At 37.7% G+C, this 22190-nt stretch overlaps 2 protein-coding genes across 2 annotated transcripts; both read right to left on the bottom strand.

Moving 5' to 3' along the window:
* Nucleotides 1-1186: 1186 nt before the first annotated feature.
* On the bottom strand, nucleotides 1187-4826 carry LOC108443075. The gene is made up of 3 exons (XM_017723493.2): nucleotides 4713-4826; nucleotides 3474-3646; nucleotides 1187-1935 (listed from the first exon to the last, which is right to left on the bottom strand). The coding sequence occupies exons 1-3, from the start codon at nucleotides 4824-4826 to the stop codon at nucleotides 1476-1478; spliced, it is 747 nt and encodes a 248-aa protein (XP_017578982.1). The 3' UTR covers nucleotides 1187-1475.
* An 8233-nt stretch (nucleotides 4827-13059) lies between these two features.
* Nucleotides 13060-18832, bottom strand: LOC108443086 (bryoporin-like). Its single transcript, XM_017723510.2, has 3 exons — nucleotides 18705-18832; nucleotides 15015-15148; nucleotides 13060-14066 (listed from the first exon to the last, which is right to left on the bottom strand). The coding sequence occupies exons 2-3, from the start codon at nucleotides 15143-15145 to the stop codon at nucleotides 13658-13660; spliced, it is 540 nt and encodes a 179-aa protein (XP_017578999.1). The 5' UTR covers nucleotides 15146-15148; nucleotides 18705-18832; the 3' UTR covers nucleotides 13060-13657.
* Nucleotides 18833-22190: the final 3358 nt, after the last annotated feature.

Genomic DNA, 22190 nt, shown 5'->3' with positions numbered 1-22190 from the left:
CAAGTTTGATGTTCAAGGTCTTCTCATGCTTGGCATCTGTTTACTATGACTTCACAGGCTGGTTGTTTTGGACCTGAAAGACACAAGCTGAAAAAGCCTAGGCTACATGCAGTCTACTGTGGCTTTTCATGGTTTCAATATGGCTTTAATGTAGTAATGGTAACATGCTGCATGACATGCTGTGCTGAGAAATTCAACAGTGCTTGGAGTGATGGAGCGCTAGCTTCTCAAAGCACTGTCAGTGTGTACCTCCATTGGAAACATGCATCTGGTGTGCGATGGCCTTAAGTTGATCACTTTAATCCATAGAACAGAACCTGTGCTGTTTAAAGAGCTTTTAACTGATGTTTACTGTGATCAGATGTGTTTGGGTTTTAGAGAGGAACTCAGAAGTAAAGTAATGAGTACTTTGTTTAATTTCATCCATTATGAAATCCATAAAAACCTCAAATCTTACTTCCAATTTCTTTTCCACCGCTGTATTAGAAATCCTAGCACTTAGCATTGGGGAAAAAATGGCAGGGCAGCTAATATGCTAACAATTAGCATGTCACGCCAGTTTATTTATTTATTTGGCTGTTGATTTGGATTAATGGATGAAGTTGTAAAAACAATGCAAGAATTTGTGGCCATTTAACATAATAATATGTTATACAGGCATGCAAAATTATGAATTTGGCACTTTCAACATTCTCACAGCTTCTGTATGATATCTGCTCTGCTGCTCTACTGTGCCATCGGTGTGCTAGTTCACAGAGAACTCTCTCATATTTGTTGTACTATATTATGACACAGTTCAACAACTTTAAACTCTCATTTGTTCACTACAATAGTGAACTACAGAGCCTGTAGTCTAAACCGAGCAGCCAGTTACATTTTACAAGCTTAAACTGTAACTGCCCTCATGCATGCTCACATTTATATCCTAGTGATGTTGGCCTACAGTGTGTTGCTGCACACCCGATCATCTCAGGCAGTCAGAGTCACTCTGTGTAGTGTAGCTCTCTCACTATTAGAACAGCACTGTTTCCACACTGAATCATGAGGACACATGATTCCAGACCAAGGAATCGTCCTCACACTGATTATGACACAGATATTTAATAACTCATAATGAAACAAACAGCAAGCAGTTCATTAATACATCTTTTATAAAGTCTCTCAATGTACAGCAAGCATGGTTTAAAGAAAATAGTCAAAACAAGCAGAGAAAAGACCAGAAAATATCAGTATAAATAATCATAAATACAGTATTCAGAATGTATTATTTTCAGTAAAGTTCTGAATGTGTAGATTGGATGAATACAGTTCAAAGAACACATGTTTGGTTCATCCCATAGATTTGTTCATCACCTGATTTCATGTAATCAAGGACTGCTAAATTACATATTGGATGGTGACTGTTAATGCTGGACCGCCAGGAGAGCTTAGATGGCCTAAGACTTTTGCACTGAACAGTATGTGTTCGATCTGGGTCAGTTTGCCTCTTCAGTTTTGGTACATGCATTTTGACCCTCATCCCACAATTCAACCTTAATAATTGATTGACCTCCATCAGACATTGTTCCCTTCACCAGAGCTCCTTCTCCCAAATGTATTATGACATCCCCTGCAGCTTTCTTTCTGGTGAATTGACCATCGTCATCAACATTATCATAATACATTTGTTTAAATAGATCATAATCACATGGAATGTTTACTTCAAAGATGCCGAGAGCAAACCAGTTTTCGTACCAGGTGTAGTCATAAGGCACAGAGAACATGATGGCCAGTTCACCGACAGGGTTTGATTTTTCTTTTTGAATTTGGTACGTCAGGACCCCGACAGAACCACAGGCTGCGTAAGGGGTTTTGGAAAACAAGCATTCCTCTTCTTTCATTTTTTTGATGGTAGGTTGTGGAGGATGGTGACAGTATCCACTGATGTTGTGGGACCTGTTATAGAGACAGAGAGATTATAATTCATAAGGGTGGGAGTGAGGCTGAGGGACACAAATGGAAAGTATATGATGAAAAATAGGCCCATAAGATTCTAAACAGTGTGATGATTTTAGATGCCCTTAAAGTTTCTTTTAAAGTGCTACAACAAAATCAGTTCATCTTTGGTTTGTGCATCATATGACAGATTTTGAACCGAGATCTTATTTATTTACATATCTCTTAGAATATGAATATAACTTGTGGGTCAGTTAGATTGGAGCCCAATGCCATTTAATAATGTAATAAACTGCTTTGGTAACTTTGGTTTCCAAACACCTTTAAAACACTGTAGTAAAATATCTTCATCTTTTGTTTGTGTAGATTATGACCAACTTTGAACAAAAATTTCTTGTTTTTGAACTGCTTATTGCTAATGACTGTTTTATACTGTGTTCAATTTGATTCCTGAGTCAGATTGGATGCAATTTAATAATCAGATGAAATGGTGTGGTAAATTTGGATGACAAGTACTTTCACATCTTGCAGTAAAATATTATATGCATGTAATGAATTTAGAAATCAAGTTGATACAGAAAAATAGTTTTTTTCTGGCCACTGCAGCATCCCTGCATGCTTAAAATCCCTAAAATTTTACTACAGTTAACTGTATTTTTAACAGATTTTTTTCCACCGTAGGTATAAGTACAAGTACACTAGGAACTTCACAGCATCCATGTGGAATACCATAGCAGCTGATAGCACCATCTAAGCAACCTGGGATTCATCAACCTCATCACAACACCTTAGAAAGCTCTTAAGATACTAGAATGACCTCCTAGCAACACCCTAGAAACCACCTGGGACATCATAGCAACCACCTGGGATACCAAAACAACTACCTAGCATTACCCTTGCAACCACTTGGAACACCATAACAACCACCTAGCAAAATTTTAGCAACTATCTGGAATGCCATAACAACCACCTACCAACACTCTAGGAACCACCTGGGATACCATAGCAACCATGTAACAACGTTTAACAATCACCAAGAACACAACTGCAACCACAAAGAAACACAATTACTAACCAATAACCAATTAACCACCTGGATAATGCTAGCAACCACCTAACAACATCCTAGTCTTCAGTTAGCAACATCCTAGACCTAGACACCATCTGGAATTCTGTAGCAACAACCTGGGAACAACATAAGATACCACACCAGCCACCTAGGAATAACCTAGCAACTATCTGGGATTCAATAGTAACCACCTAGCTACACCCTAGCAACTATATGTGATACCATAGCAACCACCAAGCAAAATCCTACTGACCGCCTGAAATAAAACAACAACCACCTAGTACTCACAACACATCTTGGTTACCACCTTCCAACACACTATTAACCACCTAGCAACATGGTACCGCCCAACTATTTTTAATTGTAATTAATCAGAAGGTTTCCACTGAGAGTGAGGTCTGCAGGTTAATATCCCAGAAGCCCATTTCAGTCCTAGAGACACTCACTGACAACATTCATCTGTTCTTACCTTGGATTTGTTAAGATGAATGTGTTGCTGTAATTGATGATTTTAATGGTGACATTTCTGCCTGTGTCTTTGTTGCGGGACATTTGCTCAACAGTGGTGCCGAACAGGGATGCGCCAGCAAAAACAGCTGATGCTGCTGATGCTACTTTTGCAACTGTCGCAAGATTCATTGCCTGTTTGAAGTGAAAAACATGTCCCATAAAACACTAAACATGTTCCATAAACATTTATTGATATCTAATGATGTTTTTCAGAAAAGCGAAATGCATCCAACATGCTGTATGCTACAGCAGTTGAAAGCTTTGTTAAAACTTTTTTCTTTCAGTATGATTATCGTTTATTATAGCAGTGTTTAATTTTGTGAAACCATGTTTAAAAAAAAAACAAAAGGATGCATACTGATATATAAATCAGAGAAACTGAATAGAAATAGTTTCTGTTATTTTGTTTGAAAGGTGATGGGTTGATGAATGAAAAACAGATTATTGTTTTAGAGAATTATATTGAATTATTTGACTAAGTGGATTTGAAGTGCTCTTGGTTTAATATTGTAGAAACCAACTGTTTGCAAGTTCTGCACTTATGTGTTTATGAGTCACTCATGGTGGATTTTGAGGTGTGTTTATGATCATTGTCCTATTGTCAAAGTCAGCCTCTTTGTAACTTCACAATTCCAGAAATTGCCACACAATGTGTTTAAAAAATGAAGGCACCAGCATGCATGGATCTTTTTGAGTTGTTTCAACTTTGTCATGAATCTACCTAAACCACTTAAAATATATTTGAATAAATTACCATAGTAGAAGGGTAGTTCTAAATGTAACTGTGGTTACTTGAGTAGTGAATGACCACCAGGGTGGGTCTTACTAAGTGGATCTTTACAGCTCAGATTGAGAGGTTTGTATACCCAGTGAGTCACCATTTGACCCCTGCACAAGAAGACATAGCGGATATATATATATATATATATATATATATATATATATATATATATATATATATATATATATATTTATATAAAACCACTGTTACATTTCTAACTAGCATTATGTGTTGTATCTCCTGATAGTCAGGGTGGTTCTTAGCAAGTGGATGACTTGTGCCCACACCATCATGAGGAATGCATCAGACATATGCCATCATACAAGACAGGACAGCTGGCATCAGGTGCAATGCCAATGCTATATTGGCCTTATAGAATTGAAAAAAAGTGTGGATGATGTCAATGATCTTCTGAACCTTCACAGTAGCAGAGATGTTAATGCCAAAACAGGTCATACGAGCAGCCGGATTCACACTTGCTAGATTCCCATTGTCTGGACTTGCTATCGGCACCTTAATCACCAGCACCATGGGGAGCTCCTAGGGCATCAGTCAGGTTGACCGGGGAGGGCAAAATCTCCTACTCCACATAAGAAGGCCTCACTCAGCTTGTAGGAGCCCAGAAATGGGCTGTTGCTTGGTGCCAGATGGCTCGTTACAGCGCCAACATAGGCTTTAAAAGTAGGGGGAGATCTCTGTCAAATGACCAATTTGAGGTGTCACTAAGGGCCACAGCCATTGCTGGAGAAACTCCAGTCATGGATGTCACACCTACTCCAAAAGGGTAGGTCCTCCCTGTCCACCATAGAGGAAAGCATTCCCCCCACCATGCTAATTCTGGACTTATGCAGGTCAGATTGATAGGTGGTGGTAAACTCAGCAATAAAATCCTGACACACAAACATGCACTTTCCTGTGCACTTGAAAGGGTATTGGTTCTTAGTGTGTGGCCCACTAGAGTGTCCAGTGCAAGCTTAGCCAAGATAACCTCCACAGCACTGCATGTCATTTGCTGGCGTTGCTGTAGAAGCCTGCTCATCTTTGCTTGAGTCCCACAATGCAGAGGCAAATTGGGCCTCTGAAGTAAGCTGGGCACCCTTTTATGGGCCCTCAGCCTGGGCAGAATCAAGTGGGGAACCTGCATTTGATGCTGTCCTGAAGAGAACGCCACACTCCTCTCCATAGCAGTCAGTGCTGAGCACTGAGCCACCAGGTTGAAATAAAATAATTTTTAAAATCTGCATCTGACACCTGTGTTGAAAGCACATCCACACTGTTAGTCCGGTGGCTAAGCTCTTTTCTAAAGCTGAACTCACTCCAGGGGAGAGCAGAGGTCCTCAGTGTCCAAACCTAAATCACAATGTTCTTAGCTCACCCGAGTTCAACCATTTAGTCAGTACAGCAGAACCTCAGTCCTACGCCATCTGGAGGCAGCTTGGTCATATTCTTTGCAAAGCACGGTGGTACCAACAACATTGGGTTGCTCCAGGCTTCCAGGACCACTATTCTCTCTTCGCAGTGAACAAGATCCACAATTGCTGCATGGATAACTAGAGCCTCACAGAAGTGGCCTACCCTGACGCATGAAGAGTATAAGGGTTCAGTATGGTGGAACATTGTGTGCAGCAGCCCTGGAAATACCTGCTGTCAGCCCACAGTAGCGCACTAACCGTCAATAAACTTTTTCCTGTTGCCGGTTCAGACGCTGAGCTCACTTCAGGTGAATTATAACTATTAAAATAACTAATCTTTCTGATGTAGGGTGCCGCCTAAATTAAGTGGAAATTTATTTGATTTATTTATAAACATTTTATTTTTGAAACCTGTTTAATCATTTGTTGTTAAAGTCAGTCACAGCCTTTTAAATGGGTGTTTAAGACTAAGCCAGCTCTCTTAAGATGGACAGTCTGCAGTTGCATCTATACAAAATTTGGGTTACACTGTATTACATCACTTTACACATGTTCTGGGTATGTAGGAGTATTGAAAAAAAACAACGCATTACAAACTTTTTATTACTCAAGATTAGATTACTTTATTACTCATTATTGTATTTATTATTTTTTGTTGTTTGCTTTGTTTTATTAATATTCTTAATGTCATGATTGGCCCCTCCCAGTTCTGTCTATGTGCTTGTGTTGTGTTTACTTCCCAGTCCTGTCCATGTGCTCGTGTTGTGTTTACTTCCCAGTCCTGTCCATTTGCTTCTTTGTTTTGGTTTTCAGTCCTGCCCTCTTGTTTCGTGACTCCACCCCTGATTGCCTCCATCTGTGTTTCCACCTGTCCCTCATTTACCCTCATGTATTTAAGCCCTGTGTTTTCCGCTGTGTCGTTGCAGGTCTTTGTTTCATGTATGTATTGTTTGACTTGCTAGTTGTTGTTTGATATGTTTGATTGTATGTTTGTATGTTCTGTGGGAAGTATTAGAGTTTGTGTTTCGTGAGTGTATTTCGACATATCTGTCCCTAATTCGATCCGTGTTGACTTTATGAATCGGGACTGTCATGACCACGACCCTGGATTTGCCCTCAATAAAAGCTGCTTATCTCAGTGTATGCGTCCACCTCCTCGCTCCATGTTACACTTAATAATGCTTTCATTATTTCAAAGCATATTTTGCCTTATGTCTTATTGTTTTATCATTGTAGTATTTTGCTATCCCTGGATTTAATTTCCTAGACATCTAGTCTTCTTTTTCTCTGTCTTGTCATCAGTTTTTGAACTTTTTGGAAAGGGATGTTTTTCATTTAGATTTTTTTTTCTTCCTTAAGCACATGGATTATCTTATGAACATAACTAGCATGATATTTAGATAACATCTTATAGTATAACATTAAATAACACTTCACCAGCACAGTCAAAGCACTCAAAATTAAAATTGAATTGTTTTGAAAATTCATGTTCTTATGACTATGCTTAAAAGTAATAATTACAATGGATGTAGTATGTAGTTTCATTTATGCTCAGAAGACTAGGTGGTGATTCTGAAAAAAAAAACATATATAAAACTAACATTATGTAGGTGCACTTTGTAGTTCTACAATGACAGACTGTAGTCCATCTGTGTATGTGTGTATATATGTATATACATACATATATATATATATATATATATATATATATATATACACACTACCTCATGACAGGAAAAGCAGTCACATTACTGTTATGCATGACTATGTACAGTATTACCCCCCATTATTATCTATATTATAATCATTAAAAAATAAATTAAATTAAATTAAATTAATTATTTTATAAATTAAAATAAAATACCTAAGCTTTTTGGGAATTGCCTTTTGAATACATACAACTAGACAACTGCATTCAAATATAATATTGAAAGAACTACTAAAAGTTACTAACTACTTGCTCCTCTTTTATATGATTTTTGCTTTTTCACTAGCATGTGCTTTTCTTCTCGGAAGTTTCTCTGACCTGCTTTTACTGCAGCCTTCTTCATGACCTGCATGCTTTTAGGGTGCTGTACATTTCGTTTTTTGTCTTCATAAAGTGAAATGCATGTTTCACTAGGTTGAGGTCAGATGAATGACTTGGCCATCAGAGAGCATTCCAAATATTTTCCTTAAAAAAAGTCTTTGGTTGCTTTCACAGTGTGCTTTGGGTCATTGTCTATCTGCACCATGAAGTTTTTAAGCATTTGCCTGAATCTGAGCAGAAAATGCTATACACTGCTTCTATCAGCAGTCAGACCATCTACCCACACCATAGCACTACCTCCACCATGCTGGATGGATGTGGTTGTATGCTTTGGATCATGAGCAGTTCATTCCCTTATCCATACTTTTCTCTTCCCAACATTCGGATACATGCTAATCATTGAGTCTTCTGTCCTTAAAATGCTGTTCCAGACATGTAGAGGCTTTTATGGACTCTAAACTGTTTTTTTTTTCATTTGTTTTAGCTTACTAGAGTACTTAACTGTGAACAGTAAAACTCAGAGTTAAAAGCAAAAAACTGCAAATGCAAATGCCACACTTGAAATCTTTCTAGGTCTTTCATCTGCAGACCTGTAAGTAAAATAATGAGAGAGTAACACACACCTGGCCATGCAACAGCAGAGCAGTCACTCAGTTACTTTTGAGACACTGATGTGAGACAGTCTGGAGGTAAGTGCCTTAAATACAGTCCAGAAGTATCTGAGATTCTTAACCACTTTTACACACAACACATTCTGGTTGATCTTTAATTCAACCAGGTTAATAAATATAACCTTTGCAATCCAAGGTACTTTTAAAAGTCTTTGCCAACACTAAAGTTCAAAGGCATCTATATTTTCTCTGTCTTGCTTGTTTATTGTCCAGCTTTTACATCCATAAAGAACCACAGAGAAGACCACAGCCGTAACAGTCCAGATCTTTGCAGAAGCAAATCATTGCATTTCAAGAACTTTTTAAGCTCACATAAAACAGATGCACAAAATTGGATTGACATCAGTGGATCATTCACAGCACTGCATCTGATTACTGTCTTGTTGATATTCTCGTCAACAATGAAAACCTCTCCATTTCTTTTTTGCTGTACCTTACCCGAGTAGTAGATGGCATGTTCCCCTGATTGAAAGTGACCTTTTACCTTGTGGCTCCCAAGGATGTTGATTTGTAGACAATCTGTTTCTAAGGCCCAATCACATTTCTTCTTTTACCCCAACCCCTTCTTTTCGAGTGTCACCCTAACACTTTGGAAGTGCTTCAGGCATCAAAACTCCTGGACTATTTAAGGTGGAACAGGAAAGTTACCTAGCTAGCTAAGACATTAGTATACTAGTAGCGATTTTTTATGCTTGTTATGAAGAAAACAACCAGAATACATTGAAACAACATTAAACTAAGATAAAACAACGGTTATCATAATTATTTAACAGAGAAAATATGCACATTTGTGGGTCTCTTGTTCAGCCATCTTGCCAGTTTTTTTTTTTTTTTCCTCGTAACACTCTGTTTGGAGTGGGTCTCTGAAAAACCTTTGTTTGGAGGGCCGTATAGCCCTAATACTTCACCCTACCCTCCTATCTCAACAAGAATTGGGACACACTAACCCTAGACGTGAACGTGCAAAACAGAGGGCCAAGGGCTAAGTGATGGGGCAAAGGATGAAATAGGATTGGGCCTATTTTCAATACTTCCAGTTTGCTGTGATTCATACTTACACACATACACTCCAAATTTCGTACTGCGGTTTTGTTTTTGCAGCTTCTTAATTCTCAACGTCAGCAACTACACTTCCTGAGGGCCTCAGTCTAGCCACATGATACAAAAAAGCTGTACTCGGAGGAATCTTCAGCGAGTGCATTCTGACCATTGGGTCCCATCTTCTGGCACTCTGACAGTCATTCTGTAGTGCCTATCTATGCGGTTATCTTGATATAGACGTGATCTAACATTGCCGTTGTTATCTCTTTGACAATCCACTGATGGCATTGTCCTATTTTGCTGCTGGCCAATATTGATGGTAGGTTTAGCCTGGCACCTCTGCTAAGACCTTTCTGCTATTAGGCACCTGACAGAAGTTTAAACCAAATGCCATATTGTTCTCTGCTTCTCTCATGCATGCAAACCTCCTTGCCTCAACAAGGCACCATAACATGAGACGCAATATAACGTTTACTCAGACAGATTGCTTATATTATTATCACACAGGGAGATTCGCTCAAAAGAGGCCCTGAATATTCTGTTGTAACTCTAGTTAGGATGAAGCAGTCTGAACCAAAAAATTACGCTACATACCTTGATGTATGTGTAATTGATTGCATTACATGCGATGCTGGCCACATGAAGGGGTTCAGGGGTCTGCACCCGCAAGTTGCAAATGGAGGTTAAACATTGCGACGTCTGTCTGGAGCCTACCTCACCACTCAGATGCAGAAGCATCCTGACCTTTTTAAAGCTCCATAGACTGAGGAGCACATTGCACGTTGTTTTGTTCAGATTGCTTTCGTTCTACACTGTTTAAAGGTTCTGTGCAGGTCCACTTTAGGTAAATGTAGGTAAATGTTCCCTCAAAGGTACAACAGTGGTTAAGGTCCAATTGTGCACCTTAAATATGTTTTTCCTTTGCATAAGTTGATGTTTTAAAACAGAACAATATAATAAAAAGACTGGAGACGAGACGGAGTGTGAAGATTCAGTACAACAGACTATCATTTCAATGGATAATGGGACAGTTAGGTTCCCTCACTAAAGGTACTGAGAGGGGCACTGCCCTAGTGACAGTGTACTACCTTTATTTCTGAGAGTGTTATTACAGAATATTCAGAGCCTCTTTCGAATGAATCTCCCTGTATTATTATCATATTAATGTTCTACACTTCAACCGTTCATCATTCTTGACACGTCTAATATTTCCTTCTAATTATTTGAAGTTCTATTAGACTGTAATATTATAATTCCCAACATCTGAATGGTTTAAGTGTTCAGGAAAATTAAGTTGATGATCCTTATATTATGTTAAAGGTTTTGTGGATTTATTGAGACAAAAACACGTTTGATTTTGATCCGACGAATTGAATGTAGGTCATCAACACTGAGTAAATAACTCATAGGCGAGACAGGAAGCAACTGCAGGTAAATCATTTTTCTGCTTCAGTTCATAGAAAAAAACTTCACCCAAACCTCATACATCCTGTTTAGCTGAAGCATGGCACTCTGTTGTGTTCATCTACTCTCTCTCTCTCTCTCTCTCTCTCTCTGTTCTCAGACACTGTCACTGTTCTTTTTCAGTGTGGTCACATGTGCATTTCATTCTGAGGTTTCTGAAGTGTCATGAGATTCTGGGTGCAGGGAGCACAAACAATAACAAGGACAACAACATTGACAATCAACATAAAAGAAACTGGCCAGAATTAGTTGGAAAAAAGTCTGATTCCGCTTACATTAAAAGTAAAATAGGTTTTTTGCTTCTCCTGTAAAGTTACCATTTTGGAGATACAAGGTTTTCTTCTGACAGCAGCGATATGCTAGTAAACACACAGACACACAAAAAAAACATGTTTCTCTCATAAGCATTTAATACCACAAATTCCAATAAAAATATAAAGGCTTCGGACCACAGTCACTGTTTTTATTATTATTATTATTATTATTATTATTTATTTGCTATATTACTATATTTCTTTAGGTGTGCAGTTTGCTGAGTGAGTGTCCTGCGTTGATGATTTAGTTTGTGTTTATTAGATATTAGCTATTTATTAGAAAGATCACACTGTTCTGAGTTGAGGAAACAGGTATGTGTACTAGGACATCTGGTGATAAAGAGCTCTGATCAGTGGATCAGTTAGAGTTCTCTGTCACATGACCAAGTGACGGAATCTGGGAACTGTAGTATTTCTACAGTTCTACAGAGGAGGGAGGATTACTGATTACCATTTATAATTACACAGGGAGATTCACTCGAAAGAGGCCTCAAATATTCTGCAATAACTCTCGCTAAAATTAACGATGTGCAATGTGTTCCTCTGAACAAGCCGGGATGCCCCTTCTTCAGGGCGATGGACCCTGTAACGTTTAACCTCTCTAATGCTTGCCATTACATTCAGTGTTGAGCATTGAGTGTTGCATCAAAATGTGTCTGGTGATCATTTCCAGCATCACACATCATGCAATCAATTACACATACGTCAGGGTATGTAGTGTATTTTTTCGGTTCAGATTGCTTCATCCTAACAAGAACTACAACAGAATATTTGGGGCCTCTTTCGAGTGAATCTCCCTGTAGAAAAGTCTGGTGAATAAACAGACCCCAACTAAACTGGTTTAGACACATACATTAGCCTCATAGATCCAATGCAAAACCAAATATACTAATGTCAGATAACAAATGTCTTTATTTGGGGTATAGCAGGGGTGGTCAGGGGAACTGTGAACATAGTCTTTTGTCAGACTGTTACTTTAACACTTAAATTTTATTACATAGCACACTTATGGAAACATATGCACTCAGTCAGTGAAGTTCAGTTACAGTCACACAGCAACCTGAGATATTCTCTACAGAGAAAAGACTAAAATGTGGTGTTTTGTTTGCAAATTTTGCGCATAATTTCTATTTATTTGCTACGTTTGTCATGCCATAATAAGATGCCTCAATCTTTCCACAGGCAATTTTGCATTTCTACATGTTAAATTCAGCAAATAAACAGGAACAGTGTTCATTTCTGCTCATTTCAACACTCAGTCCAACATGTAATTTGACCAGGTACCCCAACTTTTACATATGCCTTTATATCTGTGGGTGTCCTATGAGACTCTCACTGAACTCACTGCACTGAAGGACCAGCAGGAGCTACAATTATATTGGTTTTTAATCTCAGTCATGTTTTAATCTCAGTCACTTGCAGTCTACAGGCAAATCAGTAAACACACAATTAAACAAACGTTAAAGTGTAGTGTGTATACATATACATATATGCATGCAGACTACTCTGTGTGCTCTTTTCTAGTTTGGCCATGTGCTCTTCCTCACATTAACTGAGAACTTACACGGGTTGGTTTACGAACTGAGGAACAGTCGCTCTTTACACTAAACTCTTGGGAGAGTTGTACGCATTTTATTTTCAGATTTACAAATATGTTACGGCACATTGCAAACCTTCCGGGCATAGTTACAGATGCTAGCCTATGAAGGACCAGATGGGTGAACCAGTCTGCTACAGCGTCCCCCTGAGACAGAGCAGCACTGCATCCTTAGTTAGTTAAGAACACCAAAGACAGAAGTTTGTTGACTGTGAAGCACTTAAACCACGACAACATATTGTTCTAATAAGTTTATTTTCAGGGATCCCTATAACTCATAACTCAGAATGAAGAAAACAGCAAGCAGTTTAATAATACATCTTAGTAATGTCTCTTGGTAAACAACACGCAATGTTTAAAGGAAAGAGTCCCAGTAGTCTGGATTCATATTGCTTTTTAAAAATATAAACATGCTGAGCAGAACTACACAATGTATAATAAGAGGGTTACATGCTAGTTTATCAAGGCTCAGATTTCCAGTATATACTTTGTGCTTAAAACATATACAGTACTGTGCAAAGTATTAGGCATGCATTAATTTTTTTTTTTTTTACCACAAACTCTCAGTAATGTGTTCTTACTGGTAAAAACATCATTTAACATAAGAATCAGAATGTGCTGTTTTCAGTAAAGTTATGACTAAGTAGATAAGAGACAGTAAGAAGAACATGTTTAGTTCATTGCAGGGATCTGCTCAATTCCTTCAGCTAATATAAATTAATGAAGGACTTGTTAGATAAACTATGTACTGGATGGTAACCGTTAATGCTAGATGGACTTCAGCACTGTTTGGTAAATCTTTGGTAAGGATCTGTTTGGTAAAAGGCACCAAGACTACTCATCCCACAATTCAACCTTAATAATCGAATGGCCAAAAGAAGACATTGTTCCCTTCAACTGTGGCCTGTCTTTATGTTTTATAATACTCCCGGTACCTTTGGCTCTAGTGAATGGACCATCAACATCATAATACATCCTCTTGAACAGATTATAATCACATGGAATGTCTGCTTCAAAAATTCCAAGAGCAAACCAGTTTTGGTACAAATTGTAGTCAAAAGGCACAGAGAACATGATGGCCAGTTCACCAACATGTCTTTCATTCTGTAGGATCTGGTATGTCAGGACTCCGACAGCACCACGGGCTGTGTATGAGATTTTGGAAAACGAGCATGTTTCTTGTGTCCTTTGTGGGATGGTAGGTTGGGGAGGGTGGTGACAGCAACCACTGAAAGTGTAGGTCCTGTTATGCAGAAAGAGAGAGTATAATTCATAATGTAAAACTCAGATCTCGGATACCATTGCAACCTACCTGCAACTCTATCTACCACCTGGAAAACTATAGCAACTTCTTAGCAAGACCCTAGCAACAACCTGGAAAACCATATCAAGTACCTAGCAACACCCTAGCCACCACCAGAGATAGCGCAACTGGTTACCAAGCTACTAGTGCACGAAATAACCCCTGGCATTCAGGTGGTCCCATGCTTTTTTTATTCATTTATTTATTTTTTAACTACTGAAGTGTTAGCTGGCTGCCAACTCACTAGCATTAATGGCAAGGATGATACTCAATATTTGGTTTAACAGATGGTTTAACACACTTGCAACCTTCTTGGGTACCATAGCAATCATTTACAAACACCCTACTGTCCTCCTGCAACATTATGGCAACCATCTATCAACACTCTAGCAATCACTACAGGTACCACAGACAGGTTAGCAACACCCTAGCAAACATCTGTAACACCATAGCAACCACGTAGCAAAACTCTAGTAACCACCTGGAACACAATACCAACCATCTAGCAACACCACAGTAACTACCTGGAATATGATAGTAACCACTTAGCAACACCTTAGCAACCACTTGGAACATCACAACAGCCACCTAGCAACAGCCTTAAAACCACTTAGCAACAGCTTAGCAGCCTTCTGAGAAATGCTTAAGCTGCACAATCATTTTCTTCAAGAAATACATTTATTCTAGTTTTAATGCAGTTTTTATTAAAGTGTCTCCAGGTTTTCTCAACATTCTGTCTAATAATGGGTTCACAGTTACTTTGTTGCTTAAACAGGGTAAAGTTGTGATTGTAATTAATCAGAAGGTTTCCAGTGACCGTGAGTTCTGCACTGTCAAAACCCATGTCAGTCTGAGAGACACTCACTGACAACATTCATCTGTTCTTACCTTGGATTTGCTAAGGTGGTTGTATCACTGCAATTGGTGATTTGAATAGTGACATTTCTGCTTGTCTTTATGCCCTGGGATATTTGGTCAGCGGTAGTAAAAACTGCCGATCCACCTATTGCAGGATTCATTGCCTGTTGAGAGAGAAAAATATTATGTCTCATAAAACATTGGCCAAGTCCCTTAAATGTGGCCCATTAATGTGCATTTTTATTTAAATATTATTTTTATTTAAATGTGCATTTTAATTTTTTTTCAAGAAGCACAATGGATGCAGTACATTAGAAAACTACAGCAAATGACGGTTTTGTAAGTTTTGTAAACCTTTTTTCTTTCATCATGATTATTGTTATTACAACAGTGTTTTTTTCAACAGTGACTTTGTGGATGGGATATCAGCAAAAGTGCAAGGCTTAAGGAAAGTATTTTTAGTAGCCTTGCAGTGTCTTGTTGCAGTGTCTTGTTGCTTCATATTCAATACCTATTTGACCAAGTGGGTTTAATTTCTGTCCCACTTCTGCTTGGAAGTTAAAGTTACTGACGGTGGATTTTAAGGTGTGTTTAGGATCATTGTCCAGTTTTCATTGTCCTCTTTTTAGCTACTATCACTATCACTGACTGTTCACAGTTGCTTCCAGAAATTGCCACACAACACATAAAACAAATGTGTTATTTTAAAAATCAAGGAAACCATTTGCATGGATCTTTTTGAATTGATACAATTAAATAAATTTCAGTTAAGTATATTGAACCTATTTAAGTCATTTGATATTAGATTAGATTAAGTGACCCTTATTAGTCAAATTTCACCTCCACATTTAACCCATCTATGAAGTGAAACACCACATACACTCTAGTGAGCACACGCACTCCCCAATCCGCAGCGCCCAGGGAGCAGTTGGGGGTTAGGTGTCTTGCTCAAGGACACCTCAGCCATGTGCTGTCGGCTCTGGGGATCGAACCAGCGACTTTCCGGTCACGAGGCTGGTTCCCTAACCTCCAGCCCATGACTGAACCAGATCTATACTTGAATATTTTACCACAGTATAACTGAAATGACTATGTTAAGTCAACTTAATTTTTCTTTTACTTTCAACTCAAAATGTTTAGCTGAAATGTGCTCATCTTATGTAGTACATACAACTAAATCATGTCAAAATAAAAGACTTTGAGTTAACATTGTTTTAAATCTTTCTTTTTTTTTATTTTACCATAGCATAACACAAAGAGATCTATGCAAAGTGTTGCCTTAATTTGTTTGCCTTAATTTTTTTAAAATATAAGCCCACTTACTTACCACTCAATTTTCAGACTTCAGCTATCAAATAAATTACATGGAAATTTAATCCATGTTATCCATCCTTGCCTTTCTAATTGCTGGTCATTAAAAGTCACTGAATTAATGCAGTGGACTCTTCAGACTAAATCAGCTCTCTTTTAAAAAAGATGGAAAGACTGCAGATGTGTCAATGCAAAAGTTATGTTGCATTACATCACTAAGGGTATTTTAAAAAGTAATTAATTACATATTACTTATCACTTTACTCTTTATTTTACTTTAGTTGCTTGCTTTTATTTCTTAATTTTCTTAATCATTCTTTAATTATTTCAAGGCTATTTTATTTTCTTATTGTTTTATGTCTGAGCATATTGTTATATGTGACATCGTCTCACAAACATCTGCATCTTTAAAAAGTTGTGCTTATTGGTTGTTTTGACTGGAAATTAAATAAATGTGATTTATAAAAGTACGATATGTAAATTTCTCACAATATTGTACTTTTCTAGAATCATTTAACAATAAAGCTACCCTTATAAATGTGTTATGAATCATTTAAAATGGGTTCATTAATAGTTCAATTTGGACAAACCTCAAAAGTCATTAACAAGCAGTTATGACACAAATAAAATGAGTGAATATTCATACTCGTCAGCTCACTGTTGCTCTTTATATTCATGTGTTATGATGGCTTATTATAAGGCCTACAGGAGATTTCAAATCACACATATTTCTAGTTATACTTACAATCCCAATTCCAATGAAGTTGGGTTGTCGTGTAAAACATGAATAAAAACAGAAGACGATGATTTGCAAGTCCTTTTCAACCTATATTCAACTGAATACACTACAACGACAAGATATTTAATGTTCAAACGGATAAACTTTATTGTTTTTTGCAAATATTCACTCATTTTGAATTTGATGCCTGTAACACGTTCCAAAGAAGTTGGGACAGGGGCAACAAAAGATTGGGAAAGTTGAGGAATGCTCAAAAAACACCTGTTTGGAACATTCCACAGGTGAACAGGTTAATTGGAAACAGGTGAGTGTCATGATTGAGTATAAAGGCAGCATCACTGAAAGGCTCAGTCATTCACAAGCAAGGATGTGAACAACTATGTGAGCAAATAGTCCAACAGTTTAAGAAAAATGTTTCTCAATGTGCAATTGCAAGGAATTTAGGGATTTTGTCATCTACAGTCCATAATATGATGAGTCCATCAAAAGATTCAGAGAATCTGGAGAAATCTCTGCAAGTAAGCGGCAAGGCAGAAAACCAACATTGAATGCCTGTGACCTTCTATTCTTCAGGTGGCACTGCATTAAAAACCGACATCATTCTGTAATGGATATTACCACATGGGCTCAGGAACACTTCAGAAAACCACTGTCAGTGAACACAGTTCGTCGCTCCATCTACAAGTGCAAGTTAAAACTCTGCCATGCAAAGGGAAAGCCAGATATCAACAACACCCAGAAACGCCGCCGGCTTCTCTGGGCCCGAGCTCATCTGAGATGGACTGATGCAGAGTGGAAAAGTGTCCTGTTGGTCTGACCAGTCCACATTTCAAATCGTTTTTGGAAATCATGGATGTCGTGTCCTCTGGGCCAAAGATGGAAAGGACTGTCCAGATTGTTATCAGCCCAAAGTTCAAAAGCCAGGATCTCTGATGGTATGGGGGTGTGTTAGGCATGGGTAACTTACACATCTGTGAAGGCACCATTAATGCTGAAAGGTACAAACAGGTTTTGGAGTTTTCGTAGCAAGAGTGTGGGTACTAGACTGGCCTGCCTACTGTCCAGACCTGTCTCCCATTGAAAATGTGGGGCGCATTATGAAGTGCAAAATACGACAACGGAGACCCCGGACATTTGAGCAACTGAAGTTGTACATCAAGCAAGAATGGGAAAGAATTCCACCTACAAAGCTTCAACAATTTGTGTCCTCAGTTCCCAAACGCTTATTGAGTGTTGTTAAAAGGAAAGGTGATGTAACACAGTGGTAAACATGCCCCTGTCCCAACTTCTTTGGAACGTGTTGCAGCCATCAAATTCAAAATGAGTGAATATTTGCAAAAAACCATAAATTTTATCCATTTGAAACATTAAATATCATGTCTTTACAGTGTATTCAATTGAATATAGGTTGAAAAGGATTTACAAATCATCGTATTCTTCATCGTATCATCGTATTATAAAGAATTCTGAAAAAAATATTCACTGATCTGATTAGGTCTACGCATTGCCTTTTGACTATATGCAACTAGAAAACTGCATTCAAACATGTTCTTATAACAAACTACTAACAGCTTCTAACTACATTTATTGCTTCTCTTTGGAAGCATAAGCTTTTTGTTCTGTTTTGATTTTTCCCATTTTAAACATTTTGCGTGTGGTTCCGCTCTTACCTGAGTGGGATCTACTGCAGCCTGAACCTGTCAGTGAGTCTATACTGAAGACTATAAGTGAGTTACATGAACTTCTGCCTCATTTCCTGATGTTTGTTGCTACATCTGTGCTAAAGATGCTCACAAACGCTCACCACAAACTCCTCTCTGCAGGCAGCTGAAATCACGTTCACAAGCTTTTAGCAAGACAAGACAAACCACACAGTCAGTTTCACTTTGAAAATAATGCCAATGCATCACCACCCTAGCGTTTATTTAATTTCTGATCATAACAGCTTTCTTAGGTACATCTAAGGTCAAGATGTTTGTGAGTAGATCTGATATGCGAAATACACCTGCATACGAAAAGAGAAAGTAAAAGTGAAAAAGTTTTAAAACTGGAGTTAAAAATCTGTGAAAATGTGTCTTCTAACAACCACCTGGAAGAGCTGGTAGACACCAAAACTGCCCCCATCAGATAAACAGCACTTAACGCTTTCACCTTTGAGAGAGAGGATAAAATCAAGCTGCTTCAGATCTGAAAACATCCACAGGTGTTTCTGTCCATCCTTCCACTGTGAGAAGACGACTCAGTGCTATGGGTCTGAAAGGATGTGTAGCTGTCAAGAAGAACCTCACTGAGAAAAGGAGACACATCAAACAAAGAAGCTGAACAATGGATCAGCCCAGAGTCCAGACCTCAACATCACTGAATGTGTTTGATTATTTCAGAAAATGATCAACCAACTTCTAAGACTGAGCTTTGGAGGTGTGTCTGCAGTTTTCTTAGAGGAGCTGAAAGTGAGTCTCCTGAAAAGAATGGAAGCTGGAATAAAGGTAGAGTGTGACTCCCTGAATACTGATATTATGTTTTGCTGTTGAGGCTATGGTGTAATTTTCTGTTATGTCAAATTAGAATTACATATTAAGTTTAATGCGCAGACTTTCATCTTTAATGTGTTTATATTCACGTCTAAAACTGCTGAACAACAGGTATTATAACCACATCCCTCTGGCATAGCTGGAACTACAGCCAACATAGCCACCTCAAACTACAATTCCCAGAACCCCTCACTGATTCACATAGCTCAGGACTCCAACCGATCAACCTATCAGTTCTCAGCTTCACTGGACTTATGATTACACAGACACCTGCTCCTTATTCATGTATTGTTAGTTTATTATTTAAGCCTGGACTTTAGTGCAGCTTTTTTGTAAAGTATGGTTTCTACTATGTATACTGAGCGTTTCTCCAGTTTCTGTTTGTCTACTTCTGTGTATGACCTGTTTTTCCATCTCTGGTTTTTGACTTCTTGCTCTCATTTTTCAACTTTGTTATTAACTGTCTCAACTCAAGCCTCATCTGTGATCCTCTGTTTCCTTCTGCCACTGTTGCATTATTCATAGTCCTCATTTTCAAGGGCTCAAAAGTAATTGGACAAACAATCACACATTAAACTGTTATTTTTAATACAGTCTGCGCCTGTCTATCCCAAGTGATCCGCTGACAGGCCTTCACTGCAGCTTGTTTCAGTTCTTCCTTGTTCAGTCTTACTTTTAGCAGTATACGTAAGGACATTGCCTGCACTACGATGCACTGTCCAATGAGTTTTGCAGCATTTGGCAGAACTTGAGCAGATAACATATCTATACACTTTTTAGAATTCATCCTGCCTCTTTTGTCAGCAGTCACATCATCAATAAATACAAGGGATCAAGTTCCATTAGTAGTCATACATGCCCTCGCCATAACACTACCTCCACCATGCTAATGGATGAGGTGGTATGCTTTGGATCACCTTCCCTTTACCATTCTCTTCTCTTCTCATCATTTTGGTTCCTTTGGATCTTTGTCTCATCTGCCCAATCAGATTGCAAATAATTTAGATCACCATCAACACAGTATCATGAAAAAATCTGAAGAAATCTCAGTCTGTGTTTATTAAAGTGTGGTATTAGTATACTTATATTAGTATACATTTAAACTAAAAATAAATGAGTACCCTTTCACTCAGTTACTTTTTATGTGCTTATAGTACACTGTACTTTTTATGTGCAAAGTTATACTACACAAACTTTTACTTAAGTTTACTTGGCCTATACTGAGAAGTATATTTAGCTTAGTCTTGCATTTATACATGTATGTGAATATGAGTGGTGGACAGTAACGAAGTGAATGTAATTCATTACTGTACTTAAGTAGTTTTTTTGTGTATCTGTACTTTACCAAAGTATTTACATTTTGGGTGGCTTTTTACTTTCACTCCACTACAATTCAAAGTCAAATATCTTACTTTTTACTCCACTACCTTAAGGAAAAACTGTTGTATCTTTTGGTTTATTTGTGTATAAAAATGTAACGTGTCAAAATGAAAGAAGTGCAAAACAAGAACACCAATCAGGGCACAGCGTGCACTTTGCTCTGAGCTTGTTTTGACCTGTGCAAACATATGGTCCAACGCCAGTGCAGCAGTGTAAAATAATGGAACTAACCTAACTTTGTGTAAATAGACCACATATATGTGCAAATATGCACACATATGCAGTCGTGACTGATGTGTCTTTTTTCTGAATTTATACAAACACTATTTCATTTTATAGTAAATTTGTTTTGGCTAGTTTATGTTTATGAACAGAGACCCACAGATGCAGTAAAGGAAAGCTCATTTGTGAACCTGTGATTAAAGCAACTTGTTATTGAATTTAAACTTGTTACTAAGTTGCAAATGAATGTTAAACTGAAACTTGGCTTGTTTTCACTTGGTTCTATCTAATGGAAATAGTTTGCCTTCAGTGTTTTGTGCTTTTGATCGTTTTAATAGACATCAGCATCACTAATTAATGACATTCTATTAAAAGATTGGTTTACCAAGAGTGACACTGGAGTATTTTCACCTAAAACGAGTTAATTAAGCAAGATTCTTGTTATAAAAATGATAACAGGACATTAGAGCCATAATTAATCTTTTAGTACTTTTACTCTCAATACTTAAGTATATTTGGAGACAAATACTTTTGTACTTTTACTCAAGTGGAAGTGTAAAGGGAGGAACTTCTACTTTTACTGGAGTATTATTTTACCTTGAGCATCTCTACTTTAACTCAAGTACATGCCTTTTGTACTTTGTCCCTCCCTGTTAAATAAAGATAAACCTTTTTTATACTTGTGGTCTGTACTTGTAAATTCATTTTATAAAGTGTCCTCTCATAAACAAAAAAGTGGGATAGAAGTATATAACTAGAAAACTAGTAAACAGTATACCTTTATTTCACTTTTAGTATAGTTCAGTATAGTTTAGTACAGTAGGAGTTGCCTAGACTGGTTGACATATCGAATTTATAGCTCAGTAAAGACATTTTACGTTTGATGTCAACTAGTCTCTAATCAAAAAGTGGGTCAGCTTAGAACCAAGAAGTATTGAAATAGTACACATACAAGTATACTACTAGCACATTGATAATTTTATGCTTACTATATAAAGTATTCTTGAGGAATATATTTCAACT

This window comes from Pygocentrus nattereri, chromosome 10, assembly GCF_015220715.1.
Source record: "Pygocentrus nattereri isolate fPygNat1 chromosome 10, fPygNat1.pri, whole genome shotgun sequence".
Classification (NCBI taxonomy): domain Eukaryota; kingdom Metazoa; phylum Chordata; class Actinopteri; order Characiformes; family Serrasalmidae; genus Pygocentrus; species Pygocentrus nattereri.
Note: the sequence above shows the minus strand (reverse complement) of the source record. Positions and strands in the feature narration are given on the sequence as shown.

Excerpts from the sequence above, each read along its gene's own strand:
- LOC108443086 (XM_017723510.2), bottom strand. The coding sequence starts at position 15,145 with ATGAATCCTGCAATAGGTGGATCGGCAGTTTTTACTACCGCTGACCAA. Across the intron at positions 14,067-15,014 it reads ACCACCTTAGCAAATCCAAG|GACCTACACTTTCAGTGGTT; the intron begins GTAAGAACAGAT and ends TCTGCATAACAG.
- LOC108443075 (XM_017723493.2), bottom strand. The coding sequence starts at position 4,826 with ATGGTGCTGGTGATTAAGGTGCCGATAGCAAGTCCAGACAATGGGAAT. Across the intron at positions 3,647-4,712 it reads ACATCTCTGCTACTGTGAAG|GCAATGAATCTTGCGACAGT; the intron begins GTTCAGAAGATC and ends CACTTCAAACAG. Across the intron at positions 1,936-3,473 it reads TTCATCTTAACAAATCCAAG|GTCCCACAACATCAGTGGAT; the intron begins GTAAGAACAGAT and ends TCTCTATAACAG.